At 45.5% G+C, this 17,089-nt stretch overlaps 1 protein-coding gene across 6 annotated transcripts in view; it reads left to right on the top strand.

The window, feature by feature from the left end:
- Positions 1–17,089, top strand: part of SBF2 (SET binding factor 2) — a 604,108-nt gene that overhangs the window by 322,282 nt on the left and 264,737 nt on the right. For all 6 annotated transcript variants that reach the window (XR_011024739.1, XR_011024738.1, XM_068260376.1 and 3 more), the window contains exons 7-8: positions 8,798–8,930; positions 13,936–14,044. Coding sequence is in view for 4 of the 6 variants with exons in the window: in XM_068260376.1 (XP_068116477.1) it covers positions 8,798–8,930; positions 13,936–14,044 (242 nt within the window). In the remaining 2 variants the exon portion in view is untranslated. The remainder of the gene's footprint in view (positions 1–8,797; positions 8,931–13,935; positions 14,045–17,089) is intronic.

Below are 17,089 nucleotides of genomic sequence, written 5' to 3'. Positions count from 1 at the left end.
CTTTTAGGTGTGTGTGGTTCAAACAATGAGATCAGCATGGCAGCCAGGCAACTCATATTTAAAAGGAAATACATATGGCAGCCTCCATATTCCTCTCACGTCACATGTATTTTAAAGCATTTGGAACAGTGTCTTGTTGTAAACACAGGCAGTATCTTTTAGTCTTTGAAACAGCCTCTTCAGCTTCTGCTCCGGTGTAGGGCATGAGGGCATTAGGGTAGACAGGTCTGCAGCTGCCTTTCTTGTTTATTTACGAATAATCAGCAAAGCTGTAAGCTTGTCCATGGTTCCAGTTGTGCATGGTTATTAGTGTTGTAAATAGTAATGTAATTTGCTGCATAGTTCTTCTCATCTGGTCAAAGTACCACAGCTGTTTAACTTTATTGGAACCATGTAAAAATTGGCCTACTGTTGAAAAATAATTAACCTTTTTTTTTTTTTTTTAATAAATGAATCAAGTTGCTACTATGTGCATTTGGAAAGCCAGCTGTTCTACTTCTACCTGATCACATGACAGCACAGCACTATTACATTTTGCAGACCGTCAGTAACATGATTATGTACTCTGTAAAGTGCTGCAGAAGATGTCAGTGCTGTATAAATACATAATAATAATAGGGTAGGACATTAGACTATGACTATGGTAGGATTAGATTGTGAGCTCCTCTGAGGACAGGCAGTGACATGACTATGTACTCTGTAAAGTGCTGCAGAAGATGTCAGTGCTGTATAAATACATAATAATAATAGGGTAGAACATTAGACTATGACTATGGTAGGATTAGATTGTGAGCTCCTCTGAGGACAGGCAGTGACATGACTATGTACTCTGTAATGTGCTGCGGGAGATGTCCGCTGAAAGCGAACCTGAGACGGAAGGAAGACATTTTTTTACTTTCCTGGGGCTTCTTCCAGTGCCCTCGATGGTCCCCTCATTGTGCCACTGTCAGCCCAGTCCCTGCTGTCCTGCCCCCTTGCACAGTGGCCCGGGAGGGCATTGAGGGAGCTGGCAGACTACCAAATCCCTGGAGTTTTTCTGGTTGTCAGTGAACTAATCCATCGCATTGAAGGACCAGTAAGGAGACTTGAAATATTAAAGGGGAGGGACTTCCTCCTGACTTTAAAGTACTTCTCATAAACTTGTGCCCATTCACTAACTTGATTTCCCACCGATAGACAGCAGATTCGATCACTGTAATTCGAATCTGCTGTGAAATTTATAACACAAACTTGGACGGATTGACCGATTTTCATCTGAAATCGATGGATTCCGATGATCTGTTCAGGCGGAAAAGTTCGCTCGATCGCCGGCGGGTCGGGAGCATGTCGCTAGCGGCGTTCGATATGACGACGCAGCAATAATAATGTCACCTGTGCCGCCGGTGTTGTGTCTGTTTACGCTGCCTGTGGATTCGCGCTGCCCCGCATGCGCAGTAGGAGACTGTGCGGCCACAGTTCCTATAGAATGATGCTGCTGGAGGTAAAATACTAAATATCTCCGCTTCCACACATCATACACTCCTCAAATTTTCAGGGTAGGGAGGGGACCGCCCAAACTACCTCTATGCCAAATTGCAGCCCCCGAGCCCCGCTGGTTTCCTCGGAGGCTGCAATTTGGCATAAAGGTCGTTCGGGGGGTCCCCTCCCTACCCTCAAAATTTGGGGAGTGTAAGAGGTGTGGGAGCGGAGATATTTAGTATTTTATCTCCAGCAGCATCATTACCTTCACACTGAGCATGCGTGCTACTCAGTGTGGAAGGGTGCTTCCGGGCAGCGCAATCAGACATTACACCGGCACCAGTCCCCGGGTATGTGCTGTCCCTTTCTCCGGCAGGCCATCTTCTGCATCTTTACTTCCTGTCCCGTCTTGTGACCAGCGGAAGGTCAAACAGTAGAGCACCCTATACCGTTTGAACTTCCCCTTCTCACAGGACGGGACAGGAAGTTAAGAAAAGTTGAAGAAGGCCAGCCAGAGAAAGGGACAGCACGACCCAGGGACTCGCGCCGACGGAACAGGTGAGATAATTGCTGCTGGCCGGCAGAGCAGAGTGATCTGAGGCAGTGGCAGCTCCACAGATTGTGAATCAATTTCACGTTGAAATCGATTCAAAATCTGTGTGCAGTGTATGGGCAGCCATTATGCTGGTAATACACCATACAATTTTTCTGTTAAGGGGCCCATACACCTAACGATTTTCCTGCCGATATACAGCAGATTCGATCACTGTGATCGAATCTGCTGTGAAATCGTTGCACAAACGCTGTCCAAAATCAATCGTTCCCATCGATTCCCGTCGATCCGTCCATGCGGAAGATTTTGCTCGATCACCGGCGGGTCGGGAGTGCGTTGATAGCGGCGTTCGAATGCCCGACGACCGACGCTACCTGCAATACATTACCTGTTCCGCCGGCATGTGTCACCGCTGTCTTCTTCTCCGCGCTGGGCTCCGAGTCCGGCTGGCTTCACTGAACTTCCTGTCCCGGCAGGAAGTTTAAACAGTAGAGTGCCCTCTACGGTTCCCCGGACAGGAAGTTCAGTGAAGCCAGCCGGACTCGGAGCCCAGCGCGGAGAAGAAGACAGCCGGAGGACTCAAGCCGGCCGGATCAGGTAATGTATGCAGGGGCCGGCGGCAGCAGCAGCTTCACAGATGGTGAATCGATTTCATGCTGAAATCGATTCACAATCTGTTTGCAGTAAAGGCAGCCATACGATCCCTCTCTGATCAGATTCGATCAGAGAGGGATCTATCTGTTGGTCGATCTGATGGCAAATCGACCAGTGTATGGCCACCTTAAAGGCCCATACACACGTCGGATTTTAGCGAACGACCTGTCGTTTGAACGTTCCGTCGTTCGGACGTTTTCGCGTCAAATCCGACGTGTGTACAGACTATCGTTCGGGTGATAAGACTGGTTACCAACGATCCGCCGGGCGGATCGCTGGTAACCAGTCTTATCACCCGAACGATAGTCTGTACACACGTCGGATTTGACGCGAAAACGTCCGAACGACGGAACGTTCAAACGACGGGTCGTTCGCTAAAATCCGACATGTGTATGGGCCTTTAGAGTTTCTGTTAGATTATTTTCTATAGAGACTGGCCATTATCTCTGGTGCATTGTCTTCTGGTTATCTCCTGCTGAGTAGAACAATGCTTAATTGCTCGGCAGATAGATGGTTAGATAGATCATTTCCAACAAGTTGGAAAGGTAAATCTAACAGAAAATTGTATGGTGTATTCCCAGCATTATGCTGGGAATACATGAGTTGATTCTGCACCCGATCATTTTGCTCGATCGTTTCTCTTATCTTCCGCTCGTTTTTCTTCTCTTTTTTCAATTAACTTCAATGGTGAATCGAGCGGCAAAGCGATCAAGCGGTGATCGGACATGTCGGAAATGATCTATCAAGCCATCTTAATGGCTCAGAATTGAGCCATGTATTCCCAGCATTAGATACCTCTGCGATCAGATTCGATCAGAGAGGGATCTATCTGTTGGTCAATCTGATGGCAAATCAACCAGTGTATGGCTACCTTTATGCCGGGAATGCACAGCTCGGTTCTGAGCCATTTAGATGGCTCGCTAGATAATTCCCGACACGTCCGATGTCCCGCCCGATTATTTCCGCGCCTTTTAAAATAATACAAGTTGCCTGACTCTCCTGCTGATCATGTGTGTCTATTACTTTTAGCCACAGCCCCTGAATAAGCATGCAGATCAGGTGCTCTGACTGACGTCAGACTGGATTAGCTGCATGCTTGTTTCAGGTGTGTGATTCAGCCACTACTGCAACTAAAGAGATCAGCAGGGCTGCCAGGCAACTGGTATTGTTTACAAGGAAACATCCATATCCCTCTCAGTTTAGGTTCCCTTTAAAGCGAAACTTTCACCCAGGATAGAATCTTTACCTTTCCTCAAATAGATTATCGATGATAAATTTCAGGATGTAAATCAGGGAGAGGAAAGAATTTACAATGGGCAAACACTGACTAAATAATATTGTATAAATGAATATTGTAAAAAGTAAGCAATTTTATTCATTGTTATTTTCACTACAGTTCCTCTTTAAAGTGAACCAGAGACGAAGCACCCTCATGTATTTTACCATATATATCAGTGGGAACATCAGAGAAAACACCTACCCTGCTCTCTGTTTCATTCTTCACTGCTCAGCTTGCTTCTTACAGCCCTGATAAAATCCCTGACTGAGCATTCAGCCTGGCTTTGCTCAGGAATTATTACAACAGAGTCTGTCTTCTCTGATGTCTTTTCAAGCCCAAGCCTGGCCCCTTCTGGCTCTGCTATAATGACTCAGCTATAATGATTCCTGAGCAAAGCCAGACTGAATGCTCAGTCAGGGATTTTATCAGGGCTGATAAGAAGCAAGCTGTGCAGTAAATAATGAAACAGAGAGCAGGGTAGGTGTTTTTCTCTAATGTTCCCACTGATGTATATGGTAAAATACATGAGGGTGCTTCGTCTCTGGTTCACTAGTGTGCATGCATTTTCTGAGGCAAGCAGAAGTTATAATGTGCTTTAGATGTCATGTGAATCCCGTTTCGCCCCCTCCATTCAAGCTTCAACCACCAGGGCCGCCAATCCTCCGCAAATTTACCAACTTCCTGTAAAATTGTCTTATGATCTATTCCGCAAGCAGGTTCATGTTTGTAATACAAAACAGAGTACTTTCCATTTGTCTGGATACTGCGTGGGATAAGATGTCACATAACTATAACCCCCCCCCTTCCTCGTCCCGCCACGGTATTTATGATCCTATAATCACCAGCGGAAAGAGAGGCTTATATTTCTGCATTCGCTATAATCCATATGCTGAATCACGCGGTCTCATGCTGCGACATATTCACAGCGACTTCCTCACGGCTCTGCGCGACTCTGACTAAGCAAGCTGTTTATTTTTCCATCGTGCCGAAATTGTTTTCACTTGTGAAGTTCCAAATAAAAAAATAAAACAAATCGTCGGAATGGCCGGGCCAGACTATTTATAGCTTGTGCTTACTTGCGAAATTCCTGGACAATTGGGAACAGAGAACTTCAGATTGCGATGGAGAGAATGTAATAAGCTGCTCTGAGGTAGCTGGCCAACTACAACTCCCAGCAGTACAGTTCTTGGGCAGTTCAGTGATCATGTAGCCTCAAGTTGAGGCTTAAAAAGTAGAGTGTTGGATTGGCCTATCAGTCGTACTGATATTCTATACGTTCACAGGATTTAGAGGGTCTCTAGACTATGGAAAACATTCTCTATCCATTCCTGACCTTCCTATGATTATGAGAAGATGAAGTCTTGAAGTATCTCTTCTCTATTTGTTACCCTTTGCGTTGGTCTTCAAGCGGACCTGAACTCAAAACTTCCTCTCTGCCCTTAAAGATAAGCAACAGCATAATAAACTTTAAAGAAAAAAAGATGTATTTATTACAGCTGATACAAATCCTGCAATGTGTCTACTTCCCGATTTCATGGAAGCAGACATAGGGTTAACACTGTGTTTACAAATTAGCTGCTCTGCTGAGGTAGCCAGCTGACACAGCTAGGTGATTAAATTACGCTCGTGATTAGTCACAGATGAGGGGGAATTAGACAGGCTAAACTCTCTAATTACATACAGGGTGCATTTCTCTGTTTTTCTTCTGTTCTGTGCAAGAGTTCAGGTCCACTTGAAACTCCATATTAACTGGGGGAAAAATCATCCAATTAGAAATGACTTATTCAGCTGACCTATTCTGTTTTCAGATGTAGGAGAACTGTGATATAAAAAAAAAGAAAATTATTTTTCTGGGTTTCATCTTTACTGTTTCTCTGTGATGCCAAAAGTGACATCACTTTAACCCGGTTCAGTAATTATTTTCCCTCCCTACTGCCCAGGCCACTGTCCCTCCTACAGCAAACATCACCTATATAATAGGCTTACATCACTGTGTACATTCTTCAAAGTGATGGGGGGAAATAAATAACTTTGTGGTCATAGTGTCCTTGTTTTATCTGAATTATGAAGCTTTCTGTTATTTGCCTGCTGAGATACCCCTGATACTGTAGCTAAAAAAAGAAAGAAAAAACACTTTCCACAATCCTGGTGACGCTGCACTGCACAGTTTCTGCAATAATGCAAAAGCACCCAGAAGATGGTAGGGAGGTACTCTATTTTTTGGCCACTAACTGTTTTTTGGAATTTTTTATTTTTGGATGTTACATCCATTTTTTATATACTTTTAAAAATACCAGTTGCCTGACAGTCCTGCTGATCTCTTTGGCTACAGTAGTGTCAGAATCACACACCCGAAACAAGCATGCAGCTAATGCGGTTAGTCCTCAGTCAGAAACATCTGATCTGCATGCTTGTTCAGGGTCTATGGCTAATAGTATTAGAGGCAGAGGATCAGCAGGACTGCCAGGTAATGTACATTGTTTAACTACCTAACGACTGCGTCATGCCAATGGGTGTGAACGCGGCGGCAGCCCCAGGACCGCCTAACGCCAATTGGCATCAAGTCCTCGAGCTGCAGTTTGGCAGGGAACGCTGGTTCACAGAGCGGATCTTCCGTGATCAGCCTGCTAGCCGTGATCGCGGCTAGCAGGCCATTTTCCGCCGAAAGGGGAAGTAATTCCCCTTTGTTTACCTTTTGTACAGCGCTGCGGTCTCCTGCAGCTCTGTACGTCTGACACATGGCTGTCCCCTGGATTGGCTGTCAGATAGCGCCCTCTCGTAGGCTGATGCCTCTGAGAGGCGGGGATAAATGCCGATCGCCGCCCATTGGCGATTAGGAAGGCACGGGAGGGAGAGGGAGGAAGGGAAAGGCCTCCCTTTAGAGCAGCATGAAAAAAAACCCCCAAAAGATCGCAGCAGTGATCAGAGACATCCGTCATAGTGTCCTGTTAGGGACACTAAAAGGAGGCAAGCTGTGTGCTAAGTTGCAGGGCTGTGCAGCACCCTGACCAAGCTGCACAGCCCTGTATTGTGAAAAATAGCCTGGTCTTTAGGGGGGTGTAAGCCTATGGTCGTCAAGTAGTTAAAAGTAAATGAATATGTCAACCTCCATATCCCTCTCACTTCAGGTGTACTTTAAGCATGTGCTTGTGGCTAATATATGACACACATTGCTAATTAATTTATTTAGAACAAAATATTCAGTCAATGCAGGTTCCCCATTTTCTTTTCTTTATTTTATTTGAAAACTTGCGCATGCACAACACTCTCTCAATAATAGCATAGCTGACCATTGCATTACATGGCCACCACTAATTTATTTGCACCGATGTGTATTTACACTTTTTCCCTGTTCTGTTTTCATTTGTAGCAGAAGTTGGACTTGGCTCAAGTAATCAAAAAGTACAAGAAAGCTATGTAGACATGTCAGATATTTCCATATTGGCTGACAATTGGTATTAAAAACATAACTAGGCAATGAGTGACCAACATTGGGTATTCTGACTGTTTCAACTTGTGAATTATTCCTGGCGACTTTCAGGCAGTTATTGTGCACATAGATGTATGTACGTTAGTTAAGATTTGGCATACACAAACGAGTGTCATCACTCAATGACATTACCCGGCAAAAAGTAACGACAAGTCATTTAAATGATGTTGTCCACACACCACACCTGTATTCCAAACAACTCATACCGTGTGCGCAAGCGGAAGTTCTATAGCACACGACCTATTATGCAGGCATGCGCTAAAACAATGTCGTTTGAACAACCTTGTACACACAATATCTGCCCCATAGTCATCGTGGATAGTAGAAAAAGTTTTGATCCTTGATAGTTACCTGTAACCTCCAAGTCTCTGTCAATGAAAGAGATCAGGAGCCCAATGGTGCAGTATCTTTAGACAAAGGGATGTAAGCACACATGTGTATCAGCATTATACTCACAGGGGTGGGTGGCAAAACTTGCAACCACCGCCTGAACCTACGGGAGTATAACCGTCCCAGCTCGGCCTATATTTAGGTGCTCACGTTCATGAACATTTCTACAGGCGTTTGTATTTACCCGAGGAAGCGGGCCAAGACCCGTGAAACGCGTTGTCTACTGTGCAGGAATAAACATGACTTTTTCCATTAAATAATGGTTTGTCCTTTTGAGAAGGTAAGAAATTACGCTTCTCATATATACAACATCTAGTATTATCATATCATCAAGGGCGCTTCCACCAGGGTTTTTTACAATAATTGTTATGTTTGATCCACCAGTTGGATTGGCCAGAATACCTAATGTCTGTTGCTCAACATTGTCATTTACCATCGTTTGGTTAGATTTTTAAAACAGATAGTCGTCTGATGTGGTGACATCTTTCATTCTTCTTAACTTGTATGTAATATTTGGCATGTGTACTTTCGTCATACCCCAGCCTCTTGCATTCTGCTTAGGTGATTGTGGCAGGCATGAGTCAATGGAAAGCAATGGGCACTCTCTGGGCTTTACTAAACTAGGGCCTTTCAGTGACGAGATGAAAATTTATTGTACCTCAAAACTTTTAAACCATTACTTTCCTTGGTAGTAATACAATTCCTGCATGTGCTTTGCTCTGACTGTCAAACAATGCATGTGAATGGAGAATGAATACCACATGGGAGCGCCTCTCCCACTTTGCAGGTTTGTGCCCATCAGTTTTCCATAAAGCCCCTCCCACCTGCCACTTCTGACCCCGGATCACCAAAGCACGGCCCAGACTTTCCAGCCAAACTTCCAGGCGCATTTTTGTATCGCGTTATTGTTTATAGATGGGATGGATAGCGAATCGGAACTGACAAGCTTTTCTCTTTGGTTGTTTTATTTCAGGAATCCAGAACGTTCTCAGCCTCTTCTGTGCCGTGCTGACTGAAAACAAAGTCCTCTTCCATTCCTCCAGTTTCCAACGCCTCAGCGATGCCTGCCGGGCTCTGGAAGCCCTCATGTTCCCTCTGAAATACAGGTGAGGCCGGAAGTACCTGCTAATGCGTGCATTCATTCCCCTTTAAAAGATAGGCCGCACTGCACTCTGGCTGTGCAGGGACAAAATGGCCGACAGCCTTAAAGAGAAACTCCGACCGAGAATTGAACTTTCTACCAATCAGTAGCTGATACACCCTTTTACATGAGAAATGTATTCCTTTTCACAATCAGACCACCAGGGGGCGCTGTATGACTGATATTGTGCTGATATTGAGGTACTCCTGGCAATTTCCTGTCTGTGAACCTTGTTGCATTGTGGGAAATAGCTGTTTACAGCTGTTTCCAACTGCCAAAACAGCATGCAGCAGCTACATCACCTGCCAGCAGTAAAAATGTCACCATGTGATAAATGTAAGAATGTAAATCGGCGATTTAAAAGATTTTACAATGGGTAAACACTGACTAAATCATTTATACATAATTATTGTAAAAATGAAGCACTTTTTTAATTAATTATTTTCACTGGAGTTCCACTATTGTTCCTCCCCAGGTTGTTGAACTCCAGTCCTGGAGGGCCGTATCCGTGCCCATGTTTAGGATGGACTAAAAAATAGAGAAACGTCTTCTAATTGATGAACAAACAAAAGCTGGCTTTCTTAAAACAGAAAGAATTTGCGATAATTCAGGTTGGAGTGAGCTTGAGATGTCTCCCACAATGCATCACTGCTGAATATATGCAAATTAACCATTGTTGCCCTTAGAAGCTAAACGCACCTGCAGAACCGCTGGAATGCAATGATATGTCAGCTTGTTAATTTGTACAGAGCCAGAATAATCCAACATGCATACAGACTGTTTCAGATTGGTTGATCCTCATCAGTGCATGGCATGGATTAATGTGGCTCTATGGCGTAGGACTTGAAACACCCAGAGGTACAGACTAACCAGCAAGCTCATGAGCTTGCTGGTTAGTCTGTACTACTTGATGAGTCACACCTTTCCTGATTCAGTCCCATCAATAGATTCGAGCTGTGCCAAAAATGTGTGAGGACCTCGGCCCTCAAAGACTGGAGTTGACTTCCCAAACCCTGGAAACCCTGCTGCTAGGTTTTACCCCCAGAAAATGGAGTAGCATGAATGCTTAAAGGGAACCTTAACTGAGCAGGATATGGATTTTTCCTTTTAAAGTAATACCGGTTACATGACTCTCCTGCTGATCCTGTGTCTCTAATACTTTCAGCCACAGCCCCTCAACAAGCATGCAGGTCAGGTGCTCTGACTGAAGTCAGACTGGATTAGCTGCATGCTTGTTTCAGGTGTGTGTTTCAGCCTCTACTGCAGCCAAAGAGATCAGCAGGACTGCCAGGCAACTGGTATTGTTTAAAAAGAAACATCCATATCCCTCTCAGTTAAGGTTCCCTTTAAAGGAAACCTGAAGCGGAAAAAAAACGTATGATATAATGAATTGTATGTGTAGCACAGAGAAGGAATTTAATGTTAGTACCAAAGAAAAATCTCATATTTTTATATTCAGTTATACACTTTTTTTTTTTTTTTAATAACATTGCATTTACTTATAATCCCCTTCTAAACCCCTCCCCCAGTCACCTAAATAAAACACTAGTAAAAAAACAAAATAAAATAAAAAACCATTAAAAAAAATAAATAAATAGTTACCTTAGGAACTCCACTTTTTTTTTAAATGTATGTCAAGAGGGAATACCGTATATACTCGCAAGCAAGCCGAATTTTGGACCCACAAAAAGTGGGTCAAAAGTTGGGGGGTCGGCTTGCTTGCGAGTGATGTGCCTGAGGGTCGCTCCCCCCCGCCCTCTCCCACCCGCCCCCCCCCCCCCCCCCCCCCCCACGGCCGCTGCTATTACCTTAGCTCCGCGGCTTCCTATTCCCCTGTCCTGCTCTTAATTAACAGCAGCTCGCCCCACGATGGCTGCTGCGTGATGACGGAGGAAGTGCAAAGAGAGGTTTCCATAGTAACCAGGAAGCCGATCTCTGCGACTTCCTCCGTCAACACGCAGCAGCCGCCATGGAGCGAGCTGCTGTGAATTAAGAGCAGGACAGGGGAATAGGAAGCCGCGGAGCTAAGGTAATAGCAGCGGCCGCGGGGTGGGTGGGCGCTAAACTCGCTATCCTGGGCACTTTACTAGCTATACTGGGCACATTACAAGCTATACTGGGCATGATACTAGCTATCCTGGGCACTATACTAGCTATCCTGGGCACGATACTGGCTATCCTGGGCACTATAGTGGGCACGATACTAGCTATCCTAGGCACGATACTAGCTATACTGGGCACGATACTAGCTATACTGGGCACTATACTAGCTATACTGGGCACTATACTAGCTATCCTGGGCACTATCCTGAGCACGATACTAGCTATCCTGGGCACGATACTAGCTATCCTGGGCACTATACTGGGCATGATACTAGCTATCCTGGGCACGATACTAGCTATCCTGGGCACTATAGTGGGCACGATACTAGCTATCCTGGGCACTTTACTAGCTATACTGGGCACTATACTAGCTATCCTGGTCACTATACTAGCTATCCTGGTCACTATACTAACTATCCTGGGCACGAAACTAGCTATACTGGGCACTTTACTAGCTATACTGAGGCACTACCTTCCCATACTGGGCACCATACTAGCTATCCTGGGCACGATACTAGCTATACTGGGCACTTTACTAGCTATACTGAGGCACTACCTTCCCATACTGGGCACTATACTAGCTATACTGGGCACTATACTAGCTATACTGGGCACTATACTAACTATACTGGGCACTATACTAGCTATCCTGGGCACTATACTAGCTATCCTGGGCACGATACTAGCTATACTGGGCACTTTACTAGCTATACTGAGGCACTACCTTCCCATACTGGGCACTATACTAGCTATACTGGGCACTATACTAGCTATACTGGGCACTATACTAACTATACTGGGCACTATACTAGCTATCCTGGGCACTATACTAGCTATCCTGGGCACTATACTAGCTATCCTGGTCACTATACTAACTATCCTGGGCACGATACTAGCTATACTGGGCACTTTACTAGCTATACTGAGGCACTACGTTCCCATACTGGGCACTATACTAGCTATACTGGGCACTATACTAGCTATACTGGGACACACTGGGGGGGATCATGCGGCCAGCATTTCCTACCCCCGGCTTATATGAGGGTCAATCATTTTTTCCTGTTTTTTTTCAGGCAAAAGTTGGGGGGTCGGCTTATATGCGGGTCGGCTTGCTTGCGAGTATATACGGTACTACTGCTATTTTAGCAAATACAGGCTTGTAGTTATTGATAGGTTACAAAAATCACAAAATAGAAAATAATACACCGTTATTTCCTGATAATATATTGTCGCCATACAATGTACTAGGAACATAATTTAAATGTTTTACAAATAGGCAAATACAATGTGTGTGGGTTTTGTCTATAGTAGCATTGATTATTTTAAAACTATAGGGGATAGAATTGGAGAAATAGTGTATTTTTTCATTGTTTTCCATGTTTTTACTGAAAACAAGTACAGTATTGCCCACAAAAAGCTTAATTTGTGGCCAAAAAACAAGATATAGATCATTTAGGTGTGATAAGCAGTGATAACGTTATGGCCAAATTAATGGGAGGGGCGCTGACAGGTGAAAATGGCTCTTGGCGGTAAGGTTAAAATAGCCTGTGGGGTAAAGTGGTTAATTTAGGCTGAGCATCTAAAATAGCTTAAAGCACACCTGTGAGGTTTGCAAAGCACACATTTAGATTACCTCGGGAGGGGGAAGCTTCTGGTTCCTCCTTCCGCAGGCCTTCCAGCGGTAGGACTTCCAAAGCACAGTCACGCTGCACTTGCACAGTATAATAAACCCACCCAGGCTTCAGCGGAAAAAGCGGAGCGCAATCGGGTCCACACTACTGCGCAGCCACAGATAGCTCACGCATGCGCAGGAGCACGGACCTGATCGGGCTCGGCTTTTTCCATCAAAGCCCGAGTGGGTCCGTGCTACTGCACATGCTGAGCCGTCAACAAGCGGTTTTGTGGCTGGGACTGTGCTGGAACAGCCGATGCAGGAGGATGGGGTAAGCCTCTGGAGGATCCAGAGGATTCTCTCTCCCAAGGTGAGTACTTATTTGGGTCAGTTTTTTCCTCACAGGTTTTGTTTGCCTTCTCCATAATTTAGAAAATAAATTGTAGACTAAAACAGAAACTTTTTAAAATAGGCGAGCAGAAGTGTGGATGTATAGAGCAGCAACTGAGCTGAAGGCGGATTCATTCCGATGTAACGGGCAATTTAACGTGCAGTAACACACTACAATTGCAGAAGGTGACACAGTGTGGGAAGGGGGGGGGCAGAGGAAGCAGGGGGACAAAAGTCATACAATAGGGTAAGGGTTAGAAGTGGCACAAAGGGGGTCAATGAAGGAGCAGGGAGACAGAGGTGATACAGTGAGGATACAGTGAGGGGACAGACGTGGCACAGATGGGGACACTGACGGAGCAGGGGGACAGAAGTGACACAGTGGGGGAGGGGGTAGAATGGGCAGAGAGGGGGAGCAGGGGGGCAGAGGTGACACGGGGCAGAGGGTGACACTGAGTGAGGAGGGGGACAGAGGCGAGGCAGAGGGGGACAGTGGGGGAGGGGTAGAATGGGCACAGAGGGGTGACACTGAGGGAGCAGGGGGGCAAAAGTGGCACAGTAGGGGGCAGAGGTTCAGGGGGGGCACAGAGGAAGCAGGAGGGCAGAGGTGACACGGGGGGGTAGGGGGTAGAATGACCATAGAGGGGGAAACATAGGTGACACAGATTCGGACACTGGAGGCACAGGGGGGATAGAAGAGATACAGGGGACAATTATGAAACAGTGCTTAGACTTATGAGCAGATTCAGCTTAAGAATGAACCTACAGTCCATATCTCGTTCATAACCCGGGGACTACTTGTACTATTACTTCTCATCCCATGCTGCTGTTTTCTATGTTGTAATCCCCCTTCTTTGTCTTACAGCTACCCCTACATCCCCATCCTTCCAGCACAGCTCCTCGAAGTCTTAAGTTCCCCCACACCCTTCATTATCGGGGTCCATTCCGTCTTCTGCTCCGAGATCCACGACCTGGTAAGCAGGAGAAACCTCCAGCTCCTCACAGCTCTTTGTCCTCTCGTAACATTGCTCAATGACTTCTCCCCCGGCAGTATTATCGCGCCTGTCTCACATGTACAGATCCTGATGACATGAATAGTAGCAGCAGGTCACGCCGGGGAATTATCAATTCCATATGTTTCCTAAGTATGTAAGAACTGGTTTTATCCAGCACGTCACCAGGAGCCTTGGACCATCATCTGGCAGCGTGCTGCTTGGGAGACAGGTGCCGATGGCTGGATTTATGTCTTCTGGCTCTGTCCCCACTCTATGCTTTGCCTCGCTTAGAAACTCTTCTCTATTGGACAGTGTCTGCCTCTCCTATCACGTGTCCGCATTCCTGCTACTGGGGACATCACATTTCATTTCCAGCATATCATTAATATTTGTATAGCACCGACATCTTCTGCAGCGCTGTACAGAGTATATTGTCTATCTCTAAAGGTGCCTATAGATTATGGGCAGATTCGACAAAAAGACAATTTTTATCTCTAATCGGATCTGGTTAGAGATAAATTTGTCTCTTGTCAATTCTGCCCATACACTACAGGCTGATTCCCTTTCCGATTTCAGCATGAAATCTTCAGGGAATCGCCTGTGCCCGCCGCGTCCGCCCCACCGCTGACATCCATCTCCTCTCTCCCCCCCCCCCCCCCCCCCCCCGTGTGCATTTATACATCACCTGTCCTGTTGCAGCCTCTGTACGATGTCCTGTAACCTCCGGGCGGCTATCCGTACATGCTACTGGCATCTGACGTCAGACACTACGCGCCATCAGACAATATGCGCCAGTAACGCATGAGTAATACCGCCCGGAGGGAGGTTATGGGACACCGCGTGGAGGCTGCAACGGGACAGGTAACGTATAAATGCACATGGGGGCACATTTATACATTGCGGCGGGGGTTTCGTCCTCTTGTCGCTCGCTCAGAAATCGCCGCTGTACCGACGCACACACGACCAAGCAACTTCGGCCCGACATCTTGCAGCATGCGCGATAGACAAAGCGACGCATTTCTGTCCCGAAATTGGGCACTTTGTCGGTCGGGCATGCACTTGGCGGCAGCGATTTTTATCCAATTCGATTATAATAATCGAATTGGATGGTCGATCGGCCGCCAAGTCGACTGATGTATGGGCACCTTAACGCTCTCTCAGAGGGGCTCTCAATCTAATCCAGCCTTTCTCAACCTTTTTACCCTGGAGGAACCCCTGCAAATAATTTTTTGAACTTGAGGAACCCCTGCATTTAATTTTGCAGGAGGCATGGTCTTTAAAAGTAGCTGAGGCTGTTTATTTCACTACCTCCTATTACACTGCCACTCATTATTTTACTGTGCTCATTATTATTCTGACCTCCATTTAGTGCTTTTTTTTACAGTACCCCTGTTATAATGTGCTCTATTATACTTCCCCCATGATGGGGGAAGCAAGTGAAGTGTGGTTCGGTGTTAGTCGAGGAGCAGAAATGCAGACATCAAACCAACAAACGTTGATTCCGGTGATACCTTTAAAGAGGATCTGTACTGTCCGATTTGTACAATAAAAATATACCAATCGAGTCACTGTGATCTCCTGGGTCCGTGTTTGTCGTTTGCGCCACTGCCCGCTGCGATCCTGGCTTCTAATCGCCAGTTTTAGGCAGTGTTTACAAACAAAAAACATGGCCGCTAACCAGGAAGTGATGTATGTGTATATATAGCTATACACAGCATGTGACAGGCAGCAGCTCCTTTCCCCCTCAGCCTCACAAATTGCAATAAACAAATTACACACACAGAGCTTGGAGGGGGCGTGTATAACTTGTATTTATTACAACAGAGGCAGCCCATTCCTCCCTGGGTCAACAAAGCTTGACAAAGAAAAGAAGATTAGAAATATTACAGAGACAGTGCAACTAGTAAAGGCTCCAGTAATCCAGAGCACATTAGAACAGGTATAGGAACTTATAGGATAGAAGAAATAAGGCTGAAAATGTTGTTACAGAGTCTCTTTAATGACTAATGGTTATTTAGTGACAGCACATGGTTTATTTGTACTCTTCTGATCCAGTTCTGTGTAATGCCTGAAGAAGAAACGTAACGTTTGGAACGCTTGCAATAAGCCATGTACAGTCAGTCATTAAAGGTATCACCGGTCTGCAGTTCTGCCCATGATGGGGGAAATGCCATGGAACCCCTGTAGAGTACTCAAGGAACCCTGGTTGACAAAGCCTGATCTATTCCCTACCCTAGTCATATCTCTATGCATCGTCTAGTGTATGCATCATAATCTAGGGCCAGTTTTTAGGGGGAAGCCAATTACATTATTTGTATGTTTTTGGGTCGTGTGAGGAAACTGGAATGCCCGGAGGAAACCCACGGAGACATGGTGAGAACATACAAACTCTGTGCAGATAGTTAATAATTGGTGTGCAGATAGTCAATAATTGGTGTGATCACAACTGAGAGGTACAAGAGGGTTGCACAGTTAATACAGCACACCCTTCACAGAATAACCAGAGGTGAGCTCCTGATACCCCCTTAGTCATATCTGTTATTGTTATTAATCCCTGATTACTTTTTTCCCTTGATTTACTGCTAAAAACAAATATTGCACATAGCTTGTATCTTAGGGCCAGTTCACATGGGTGTCGGCCGGCGTGTCAGTCACATGCTTTTCTGCGAGCATGGCATGTTCTTGCAGCTTCCAGCATTTTTCACCCCCACAGGGCAACATGGAGACACGACAGAAAGTGAACCTAGAAGCAGCATGAGGGGAAAAATCTAAATCGGTATGCGGCGTTTGTGCAAACACTGGTAAACGACAGTAATGGCTCTGCCCATTCACTTGGCTGGCAGGAAACGTTGAGTAGACCCTGTTTGAAACGGCCCTTAGCGTGAGTTTAAGTAGACTTTCTGAAGCTTTTTTCACACCTCATGTGCACAGTGATAAGCAGATACTCTCAGGCAAATCTTCAACATTTTTCTGTTTTCTTTGGTGCTGTGATGCAAATAATCTATCTTTGATCAGCGATCTGCC

This window comes from Hyperolius riggenbachi, chromosome 11 (assembly GCF_040937935.1).
Source record: "Hyperolius riggenbachi isolate aHypRig1 chromosome 11, aHypRig1.pri, whole genome shotgun sequence".
Lineage (NCBI taxonomy): Eukaryota > Metazoa > Chordata > Amphibia > Anura > Hyperoliidae > Hyperolius > Hyperolius riggenbachi.
Note: the sequence above shows the minus strand (reverse complement) of the source record. Positions and strands in the feature narration are given on the sequence as shown.